This window comes from Lissotriton vulgaris, chromosome 5 (genome assembly GCF_964263255.1).
Source record: "Lissotriton vulgaris chromosome 5, aLisVul1.2, whole genome shotgun sequence".
NCBI lineage: Eukaryota > Metazoa > Chordata > Amphibia > Caudata > Salamandridae > Lissotriton > Lissotriton vulgaris.
The window spans coordinates 1,152,487,176-1,152,499,476 of NC_141693.1; the positions used below are offsets into that span (position 1 = coordinate 1,152,487,176).

The 12,301-nt window shown below is 43.5% G+C and overlaps 1 protein-coding gene across 1 annotated transcript in view; it reads right to left on the bottom strand.

Moving 5' to 3' along the window:
* Window positions 1-12,301, bottom strand: part of SHTN1 (shootin 1) — a 630,861-nt gene that overhangs the window by 214,813 nt on the left and 403,747 nt on the right. Inside the window, exon 11 of the mRNA XM_086922914.1 lies at window positions 7,736-7,838. Coding sequence (XP_086779040.1) covers window positions 7,736-7,838 — 103 coding nt within the window. The remainder of the gene's footprint in view (window positions 1-7,735; window positions 7,839-12,301) is intronic.

Sequence of the window (12,301 nt, forward strand, 5' to 3'; positions counted from 1 at the left end):
TTACAAAGCAACATATATGCAAGAAGGGCAGGTTTAAAAAGAGAGCTAGAGAAGGTGAAATTTGTTCAGAAATAAATTTTACTTGGTAAAAATGACAAGGGATGCAAACATAAATAAATTCAAGCAAAAGGGATCAAGAACTAAGAAAGACAATCAATTTCTCTATAATTCTGAACCCGAAATATCAACTCCAAATGAGTCAAACAAAACAACCCAGATTCAACAATCAAACATGGTTGTGAGGTGGCGTCAAACAACTGCCTTAGAGGAGATGATAATCAGATGTCGACGTTTCGGTCTTGGTTGTTTTCATCAAAAAGACCATCATCAGGACGAAGTTTTGTTTCTATGCTGTAAACAACTCCCAGAGGGATAATAAGTAGGGGCCGCAATGAGTTAGTCCGGCGGTCTGATGAAAAATCTTATCACTGGGTAGGTAAAGTTAAGGTGATTCCGGTAGTCCAGATCAGCTAGTGTACTGGTTTTATTTAGTTCAAAAATCCGGTAACTCCGCACGATCAGCTTCGGTTTGTAGCAATGTGTTGCATATAAGAGCAGAGAAGAGGGAAAAGGTGTCAGAGTGAAATAAAAAAACGAGAAAGTGATGATTGGCTAATAATTGGCTCCTCTGTTTCCTGGCTAACCCAGAACGACATCCAGAAATGCACCCTCATGGATGTCAACAACAGGCTGGCAGCGAAGAGCTGCATCAGTATGCTTCCCAATTAGCCAGAGGGTAGACTGTGATGTAAAGCAACCTGCTGGATGCAGCCAGTTTGTGAATCTACCCGTGGAGGCCTCTGGTTGACATTGTGTAGGAACTCACTGTTTCTGGTCTGGGCCTGCTGTTTTGACACACATAAGAAGTTATTAACGGATGTGCAGCTGGGCCTCCTCCAGAAAGGATGTCATAGCTGGGAGATAGCTTTGCTCTACAACAGTCATAGATGTTCTGTTTGGTCTCTCCACTTCCTCTTTGCCATTTGGCCTGGTAGGCCTGCTTAGCTAAGGTCCAGTGTTTGAAGGCTGTCATACACAGGTATGTATTGTCTATTATCAAATCTGTCTAAACAAACAAAAGTACGAAGGGAAGTCCGTGTATTAGTTCTCTGGTCTGAGTATCACATAAAAGAATGGTTATACCCTGCTTTATGCTGAATGTAATTAAAACAAATTTTGTAAACCTAAAATAGTTCAAAAGAATAAACTCCGCATCAAGTTTCAAAATTCACACATAAAATTCTACTTTAAACGGAGGCGAAATATTCCAATGATAATATTGAGATTTGGTGTTCATTAATCTAGATTTGGAGCCAAAAGATAAAGTCTGGGTTTGGATCAAAATAGCACGAAGATTGCCATTTTTCATACCAGCTCATACATACCATATCAACATACAATGTAATTAAAAACACAGACACCGAGATTCCAGAATGTTTAATATGGAGAACACAAGTCTAATAAATAGTACATTCTTACATTATTTTCCATGTAATTCATGGTTGAAATCATAATTTCAATTTCTGTATATTGGCAACTGTCCAATTCAGTACTAATAGGTTCAGGATAGTAAAACAATATTTAATAAAGAATAGAGACACAAACATATTGCACCAACAACACTAAATTACTAAAGAAAACAATATTTTAATAACCTACTATTACTTTAGCATTCATAATAGTTTTGGGAAAAAGCCATAATAGTTTTGGGAAAAAGCCATAGTGCATGCGACTTGGACAATAGCCATTGAGTAAATAAACATTACAATGACCCACCAAGGGTCTGGGAGGCATATATATTAAATCCATTATTTAGGCCTCCTCAGTGAGCATATATATAATATACTAAAAAGTAAACCAATCTAGCAGATTAGAATTTCATATATACGGAAACAAAAATAAAAATAATTTGAACAAATACTGGGGTGGGAACAATTGTTGATATATTTAGGAAATAAAACCACTCCTTTCAGATGGATCCATATTCCTAATTATATCCAAGGCTCATCATCAAAACAACTATAATTCACACAGGAATAAACCTAAAAGCATGAAGATCACAACAGAGGCAGAATAAGATACACAATGGTTTCAATAGGTTGGAATAAATCACAATGGTGATAAGTTGGCATGCAACAGTATCAGTAAGGTATTTCTGCAAATGCATCCAGCCAAGTCTGTCACTATTTGATGGAGGCCCAAGCTAAAACCTCCAACAGAGAACAATGCACAAGCCTAAGAGCATGTATCACTTATCAACAGGACAAGTGTCATTGGTCATCCCCAAGGCCCATGAATAGACTGGCAAATATTGGAGGAGGGATAACTAATATGTAATAAAGGAACAGCATTCGACCAGACAAGCACAGGCGCGGATAGGACACAAAGCATTTCTGGTCAGTCGAAGCCTTAGACTCATCTGTTCCTGCAGCCAATTATTCATTGGTTGTGGCTGAACTCAAAACAGCCCCACCACACCATGCCAAATCTCATTATGTGCCTAATGCATGTCCACATATTTCACACCTGGTACACGTTATGCTGCGGTTGCAGCCCCGCATGCTTATAACTCAATGCAATAAGCAGAGCGCTCCTTAATCCGACTGACTGAAAACAACAGGTTTTTTCTAGTTCCAATTCCTTGTTCCAACCCTATTTTGTAAGCTAGCACCCACTATTAGTGAGAAAAAAATCTACATCTCCAGTAACACATCATGTGCCTGTCTAAAAACTATTTAGGTTCCAAACCTTTTGGTACATCATCTACTTGCTACATTGTGATGGCACTGGGTCCAATCATTGTCAAGTGTTAAATATTTATGGTGGATGTACATTTAACATGAAAACCACATATTGCAGGAGTACCGCTCCACTAACTTTAAACTCTTGGTACACGTTGACGTTTATTCCTTTATACTAGCCCGAACAATTTGGAGCAGGCCTAGGTATTATTCTTCCAGAAAAGTGTTGCCTAAATTGAAGGATGGTTCAGTGACTCAACGCTTGCAGGTAACGTTGGTTAGGCCAACTCAGCCTTTGATCATTAAAAAAAATCAGTAAACTGGGCAATAGTAACACATCTTAATTACAGGGCTTAGAGTCCGAGGAAGTGTGGTATAACGAATTATAGAAAACAGATTATTATTGGTAAACTCTGCAATGTTCTGTGACCACTCAGTTAACTCCAACTCAAAGCTGAATCTTGTGGAAAGCTCACTATCCTGTCACAATGTAAAATCATCCGGTTGATAGATGGATGATTAATCGATTGAGGGAAACCACTCAAATGTGCTAATGTGTGCACGTACAGTGCCAATTTTAGCTAAAGGACGATAGTGCACATATGCGTGCATGTTAAGTTCTGTAGTTCGACAAACACAGTTAAAGTTACTTTGCTGGAACTGCTGTTCTCAGGCATTGGTGTCTCATATATAGTCATAAACAACAACTAGACCTGATCAGCTCAGGCAAAGATCAAATTCACTTCATGAGAGGGTAGTGGGAATTAATTTTCATCCTCAACGACAACCCTTCATTTTTTATAGGTGTTGTCCCTACTCATATTCGCCCTATATCTTATTTAAAAGAAGGAGGTGATGGCAAAACATTTGCTGTTTCTCTTTGTTATGAAAAGGTCTAACCTCACTAAACCACCAAAGGCAAATAGGTCATCTACCAACGTCTGAGATCCAGCTCCAGCCAGACCTGCATAGGCATTCGTCCTATCCCTTTTTTTATGCCCAGCATGGATTTTGTGCCATCATGGAGATGTTAAGTCTGAGAACCCCGTATCCAGATGCTGCTTTAGTCTCTGAGATCCGAGGGAACCACTGTTCCTGCTACACACGCTTCTCTAAACAGGCTTAGCCAGTGGGTTTCAACTTGCTTCAGTATGCTGAACATAGTTCTTGTACAGGTGGTTATAATTAGTAGTGTCCTTCCAATGAGTTGTGCCTTCTACACTCTATGCATCCTGGATTGACTTGTAGCTTCAATACATGGATGTGCAGCTTCCTTTCAGGCTCAGACCATAGTCCCCGGGTCACAAATGAGCCCATGTAAACCTTCAAAGGAGGCATCCATTACTGCGATGGTTTTGGATGAAAAACAATGACAGTCTGCCGTTGTTATGCCAATCATCTGAACCTTGTCTGCCAATACACAGTCACCTATCTCTCTCTTTCTGATTAAACTCGTCATGCAGGGCCATATTTTATGCCTGCACAGTCATACAAACATGATGTAGGACAACATGAGTTGCATAAGGGCATGTACTGGTTGGCTGACACTCCGTCCACAGAAGACAGATGGTTGTCCCCTGACATGGCTACTATACCCTCCGCTGTGTTGGTTTCAGACTTGAGGGATCAGAGGCACCTCATCATCTACCTTGACAAAAGAGGTTTGTGACACTGAAGGGCGTGTCTAGCACAATAGCAAGTATCTGCAGCTGGAAACCGATAAACGTCAGTCACAGCCGGTGCCAGAAGACCTGTCGCGAAATACATAATGAATCCCATATCTTTCAAACTTTATCAGCCCGTTTGAGAAGATCTTGACTGCGGGCAGATTAACATTCAGTTTCCTCTTTTTTTATCACCTGGCAGGAATGGGAGCAGTTTTTCCATGTTCTCCCACAGCTCCGTGTTATGAGAGGTGAACAGCACAGCAACATTTTCTAAACTTCTGATGACGGATGCTGTCCTAAATTATCTTCCTGCCAGTGCGTTCCACATTATTTCTGTCTTTTTCAAGGGGTACAGGGTACAAAGACGTTGGCATGTGGCTTCAACCATCACTGACTCCAGATTAGTGAGCCTCTCAGGTAAGGGGAAGACAGAGGTCGGCTCATATTTAGTACATTGTCTCAAGGGGATTGAAAACAAAAAGATTGTGTTTACATTCTTACAAAGGTGGTCCATAAACACCTTCTCTGATTCCTGTTGAAGCGCACAAAGCATCTTCAGACTAAATTAACACTGGTAGGCCAATCTTGTTTGACACACTGCTGATCAGGGCTATGTACGATAGTGTATCTTTAGATAGTGATGAGCCCTGAATGGGGAGATGGAGAAATCTTTGCAGTAGACATTCTTACCAATTAGACCAGGCCCACACCTATGTCAAGCTCTAGCGGGAGAAAGGGTATTCTCGTAGCCCCCTGAAAGGAGAGGGGCTATTTGGGCAGTCCTTTGAGTGGTCACCCTCCGTTACTGAGTGTCTTGGTTTGGTCTTAAACTTCTAAAAGCAAAAAGGCCTCCCCTTACTTTCCCTGAGAAACTACTTCAGTGACCTTAAGCACTTTTCAGACATCCTAGGTTCCTGTGAAAGGCATAACTAGTCCTCCTGTGGTGTCAGCCTCTCCTTGGAGGCTTTTATCACTGCTTCCTGGATGAACAGCTTTTCCCTCCAAATCTTTCAAGCCTAAATATTTCTCTTGCGCCTTTCAGTATTCTTCTCTACTCAAGGTGTGACTGTTAGACACTGCTATGTGGCTGATGTTACTCAGGAGTCAATCTTGATGATGGCGTCAGCATAGAGGCTGGAGGTTCAGTCATCAAGATTGGCAGGAAGAAACGCAGCACTGGTGAGGTCGACATGCTCTAGGCTTATTTGATGGCTTGATGGTGCAAAATGCTAAGGCTAATATCGAGGGGGGGCATATCATTAGCAATATATCATCATCCAGAAAGGGAGAATACATTCAACCCCCCCTCCCCGTCCCTTCGGTTTTGAAAAATTTTGGGGTGGGGGGGCCGGGTCGGGGGACCTGCCAGTAATCTGTCGGGAGGAATTTTCTGGCCCAGAGGGCTTCTCTAACACTGAATTCTAAGTATTCCTTTTCTTGTGGGGCTTGATATCTGGGCTTAATACAAGAGGCCACAGTTATATTTTAAGGCCTATGTTAATCAAAAATAAACATTATGAAAACTTTTCAGATTCTGGCAAAGATTCAAAGCACATAACCGTCATTGCTCGGTCTTGCCATGATTTGGAAGAAAAGTTCTTGCAGAGCACAAGTTTTGTAATACAATGGACTAGATACAAGTAGCATGTATGCTTCAGGTGTGGGTTGTCAGAGATGTTCCTGTGACCACACTAGGCATAAACATTAGAAAAGCCTTTTTCCTTTTCTTACGAACCTGGTACAGGATTTACTGGAGAATTCCCAGCAATCAAGAAAAACAATTAGTCCAAGAAACGTAGAAGAAAAGAATATAGCTCTAGGTGGATTTCCATACAACTTGCACAGGTTGTTAGTATCCGAATAAGGGAGGTGCTAGAGGAAGGGATCACTGCGGGTCAAAGAGGTATGGTTAAAAGTGAGCACAAACAGACTATCCATAACAGCTTCTTTGTTCGGCTTTACTAAACCATGCTCCATATTTTTTAGTGCAAGTTTCCTACCGTGCCTATTCAAATATCATGTAAATCTATAAAATATCTATTGCTGAGGAAGCACTGTTCCATCTTTTCTTGTGTGCAATGATAATCAGTGCTAACTGCTGTTAAAACTGCTCAAATCATCCATAGTAGTGGCTACACTGTTACCAAAATAGGCCTCATTCTCAGGGCTGAAATCCTTCCATGAGAGAGGGAAAACTGCATTGTAGTCTTTCTACCATTGCGGAGCATGACCAAGGGAACCTACTCGAGGACAGTCAACATCAAGAAACAAAAGAATTAACAGACAACCCCCAGGTTGACAAACCGTGCTGGAATGTTCAGAAGAACATGGGTTATGCTTTGCGGTTTTACAAAGAGCCTCATTTGCAAGGGGGATCTTGGCACTAAATGACCGAAGGTACTGTTGCTCTACCTTAACGAATATGGATTTAACCAGGACTTCACTTCACCTGAATGTTACAAGGTTAAGTCCCAAATAGATTTGAGGAAGAGGAGCTTTCCACAGTGTAACAGCAGGGGCAGTGAGAAAGAACAGCGTCTTAGTTGAGATGTATGGAACAGTTATGAGGACTATCAAGTTTGGAGATGAAGAGATACCATTTGAACAAGCATTTGCAAAGCAATAGGACTTGCATTTACGCGAGACCTATTGCATTGCAAACGGGCGGGCGCTGGAAGGCACGGGCAGCGGGAGTGCGGGCAGGGGGTGCGAGAAGGCAGGTAAAACGGGAGTGTGGGGGAGGGGGAAGAAGGCACGGAAAAAATAGTGCTCTAAATAACATGTCCGTACAGTGTTACACTCGTAGTAAAGGGGTCAATAGCCATGGGAGGGTACAAATGACGACATGGCATAATAAGGCTGGACTAACAAGCCTCATAATCAATAATAAGAATTTACGAAGGACAAACACAAGCCAATAAAAAATATGGGCGGAGAGTGAAGGCAGCTTGTCTCCCATACTCTACTACTGCATGCCTCGCATAGCAAGTAGTGCACGCGCACTGCCGCTAAAGCGCGACCTAAAAGTGATGTTAGGGAGAAAACTTCTGGCTGCAAACATGATTAAGGACCAAACACACACTATTGACATTAGTCTTTTTGTTACTGGGAGCCAGTGCAGAGAGGGTCAGAATTCAGGAGAACACAGACCGCTGATTTCTGGTAATACAAAAGGGGGGCTACAAAACGTCTTTGGAATTACCAAATTGTATTGCAACCAAAAAAGCGGTACAACTGGTGAACTATTGTGGTATTGCACCTTCTGTACACCTGATTTAGCTAACTCAACAGTATTATCTCTCAAACCCTGTATATGGCTCTACTTACCAAATTGGATTGGGTGGAGGAGGTGGTGGAGGAGGGGGTGGTGGGGGCGGTGGTGGAGCAACAGGATTTTCTGCTTTTTGAACACGCTTCTGAAGTTCTTCCACTGTTAAAAAAAAATGATAGTGTAAAGATACATGAGTAAGGCAGTGGCAGCATCCACTATAAAAACTTCCAAATTAAGCATGGTGCACATATTTAGAAACACACCCCATTAGCAAATAGCGGGATTTTGTCATGGTACACTAATCAGAAGAAGTGTTGCAAATATACTAACTTTTAAGAGATGGATAAAGAGTAATTTGGATAGGTCATACTGGGACACTAAATGCCTTAGACTGTTAGGCTGCGAGTTCATTCAAATGACAGGGATGTGAAAATAGCTTAAGTATGGAACAAAGATTGCAACCTAGAAACTAATGGAGTAAAGTGTGAGAAGAGCATCCTCAAACCAAAGAAACCCTGACTGTATGAAGGGTGAAGTGCTGTTGAAGTGTTTTCTATTTTGCAGGCAAATGTGGTAACAAGTGCGACCCAAAAGGGTGGATGCATCTGTAGTAGAGTTACTTGCGATAATTATCCCTTGTCCTCTTGCCTTCCAACTATATACTGTAGGGAAAGTGTGGAAGGAGAGCTCAGAGCACGTATAAGTATGGACAGCCAGGGCTTTATGCATCTACTATGGGCTTAAATACGAGTTTGGCGGTGTGGCACTTGGTCTGCCCCATTGCCAAACCTGTGGTCGGGCCGCCCACCAGATTAGGTGTTGCTCAGATTTTCTTCACGTTCCCACGGCAGTGCCCTGAAAATGGGCACCGAAATGGGAATGCCAAAACCAGTTCCTGCACGACATGGACTGGAAAGGCCATGCCATGCAGGAACTGGGGTGCATGTACACATAGAGGCACATTTCGTGCCCCCCTGAGAGCACCCCATCACCCAGAGGCACTGTTTCCTCTCCACTGCGGTCTTCATGGAGGAGGAAACGCCATGAAAACCGTGGCGGAGAGGAAACTTGTAATGTGCTTGGAGGAGCCACGGTGGTCCTGCCAACCATATTGCGGCCTCTACACCGCCGCCATCACTGTGTGACCGCCAGACTCGTAATTTAGACCAAAGTAACTGTGCAGTAAACATTAGCATGCACGATTTTTCTATGCTCTGGTAATTAAGTACAGCATCCAGAAACCAATGGAGATCTACAGCAGGTTCAAAGTCTTTCATCCATTTGAGACAGCAAGGCCCAAATGCTTGATTAGGCACAACAGCCCAATGTCTTAGGTGAACTGCTGATAGCAAACCACTACCGTCTGTGCACTTGGAAATGGAAAGAAGCAGCCAGTCAACTTGACTGGAAGAAGGGGCATCCATGCGGTTGACGCGAAGGGGGCGGGTGGGTGTAGAAGTACAAATATCTTGCTTTCAAGGGCAGGTGAGCAGTGATCATGGTTTGTGATCTGGACTCCTGGGAGAAGCGGGATAAGACTGACAAGCCTGTGCCCATCTTGAAAAGGTGAGACTAAGTCAAAGAACAGACACAGCACAGGTGAAATCCCCTGAGAAGCACAACAAACCACTAGAACATTGTTTATAGGGGTGCCAACTGATGAGAGATGTGAAGGTTCTATTACTTCACCCACTTCAATGCATTTGCAGGAATAATTATTTTGCCATTCTGACTTCGGGACATGGACCCATAAATAAATTACATGCCCCAATGAAAAGTAGAGGACAAATGCCATAACAAATCCACTTTACATGCCCAGTGTCGCACTCTCATTGAGAAGGACAGTAATAGATTTACCGCAGCAGCTGTCCTATTCCACTAGTAGTCACTAAGCAATCCAATATGGGAGTTATTCTTGATGTGTTGAGCCAGTGTTCAAGTGTACGGGCAAACAGGAGAGAGGGGACATCTGTTGTGTGCCACAATGTATGCCCACCCAGGCAGAAAAGAGAGCCCATGGGGTGTGGTGCCCTGCGAAAAGCCAAGACCTAAATGTATTACCCACCTCCAACTTTTTCAGTACACCAGATAGGAAGACCCTGTCAAATGCTCTCAGCATCCAGGGTGACCAGAATGATTGCTTGGATCCTGTGGAGCCAATTTTGAGGATGAAGTGCCTTATTAGTATTGTCACTAGCCTGGCACATAGGAATGAATCCCAATTGATCGAATGCACCAAATTCTACAACAATGGTTGAAGTTGCTGGGTGGCTATCTTGGTGAGAATCTTAGCATTGGTATTAAGGAGAGAGATGGGTCGATAGGATCCACAATCGCTAAGGTTTTTGTTAGGATTGAGATTTAGGGCTACAGTAGATTCAGTCATGGTGGGAGTAACCTGCCCCTCTTGATTATCTCCCCAAACACTTTCTGCAGTACAGGTGAGATTGTGGCACCAAAGCATTTGTAAAATGGTGCCATGAGGATCGTAACTTAAATTTGGGTCAGAGGATTTCTTCTTTCTCTAGAGGCCTATTCAGAGTCATCCTGTATGCGAGGCTTATTTTAGGTAATCGGACAGGTAATTTGATTGTGCTTGCGGGTCCGTGCACTGGGCACCATACAGCTAGGTATAAAGACATGAAAACACACCATCTTTTCCTCCTCTCTCATGCACATGCGCCCTTGTGGGAGTTTGACTTCTGGTACGGCGACCGTAGTGCGGTGGGCCCACAGGACACTCATTTTGCCCTATTTGCTACAGAGGTCATAATATTTATTATCTAGCTGTGCTAGGAGGTATGAGTGTCCATCAGTCTCTAGCATCTGGATTTGACCCCGAACCGCCAGTACCTTTTCCTACAATTTTGTGGAGTAGGGTCCTTTTGTGCTCTGTCTCGAACCTCTCAAGTTCTGCACCAAATTGAAGGAGCAGTTCTTCCCGTAGTTTTCGAAAACGTGTAGCATCCACTTTTAAAGCACCCAGCAGGACCGCCTTCAGTGCATCCCAGAGGGTGACCACACTCATTTCCCCAGTATGGTTATGGAGAAGACACTTCTTGATCTCTTTCTTGACATTATTACCAGTTACTGGGTCTCTCAGGAGATAGCCCGGGAGCCTCAATTTGGTAATGGTTCTAGGGCTCCGGGTGGCTATGTCAGCCATCTTGCAAGAGACTGGGCTATGATCGAAGTGTGTGAAAGTGTTTTGGGTGGAGTCTATCAAATTCAGGAGCAAGCACTTATCAAGAAGAATATAATCGAGTCTAGCATGTGTCTTGTGGGCTTCGAGTCCAGTAGTCCCGGGTGAGCAGGTGGCAAGTTCTACAAGCGTCTGTAAGCCCAAATCCTTCCAATAATGTATTTCACACCATAAACTGTGACACAGCCTCCCCTCCTCACATGGTTAATATCAACTGCGGTGTCGAGAACCAGGTTCCGATCTCCTCAGATAATTTTGAGTGTATTTGAAAGGCCTTGCGGGTGTTGATCACCTCCGTTAAGAGTGGCCTTTGTCCTTGGTTAGGGCTAGCCTGAGCGGATCACATTAGTCAACTAGGAGCAATAATACCTCCCTATTAGTTGCATCACATAGTTTTTACCATATCCTGGGCCGCCACTTATAAATACCATAGGAAAGGATTTTAATTCACAACACTTCACACAAATCACACCACACCACACAAGCTCCGCTGTAACCAGGCGTTGTAGCACAACTGGGGGCATTCGGCCACCCGGTTGGGACCCCGATGATGAAGCATGACACTAACTAGGTTGGTGGTCTTTTAAGCAAACCTAATGGTTCCAAGTGCTTACCACAACAGTGATTATCACACATTTACCCAGTGGGTCCAGCCACATTGTTGAGTCTAGTATCGTATTGGAGACAAGGACGCACCCCCTTCTTCTCCCTTGCTCTCTGCTTGTTTTTGTACTAATATTTCTAGGAGACACAACTCAGTGGCTTTTGTGGCTACAGTAGTCAGCGAGGGCATGAACGGGGGCAAAAACCCAAACGATCCCCAACGAGAACAAAAAGAAAAAACAACAAACAGAAGAAAAGCGATGTTTCAGTTAAAATGCATTGCCCTACCTAGTAAGCAACTGTTCAGGATCTTCAATCAGCAACAACAATTGAATGAAGGAAAGGATCTAAGTCCTGTAGGGGGAAATGACCTCTGTTAACACAGGTCCTGGAAGACGTCTACCCAGGGTGGCAGCGCCCCCATTAGAAGCTATGTGATCCTGATGCCATGGTATCCCAAGGGTAATCCCACCTCTCCACTCTGTCCAGATTGTCAGCCTGCCAATGTGGTCTGTCTGTTTCGGTCTCTGGAAGTGGACTGCTCAGCGCTAAGCAGGCCTCCTGAAGGGATTATAGGAACTAGCATCCGCCCTGCCACTCAAACATAAGGTGGAAAAGATGCCCTCATCTGTACTGAATCTTGTTTTCCTGCAGGAACTAGGTGACTGGGTAGAAGGACGCGCTCTTGATCAACGTGGGCTGGGATACATTTTGAAGGTAGTCACCATTATAGCGTATAGGGCCCCCACGCCTAGCAGAATCTAATATCTCCTCTGTCTTCATAGTGGTGGAAGCAAACTAGGATGTCAAGAGGATG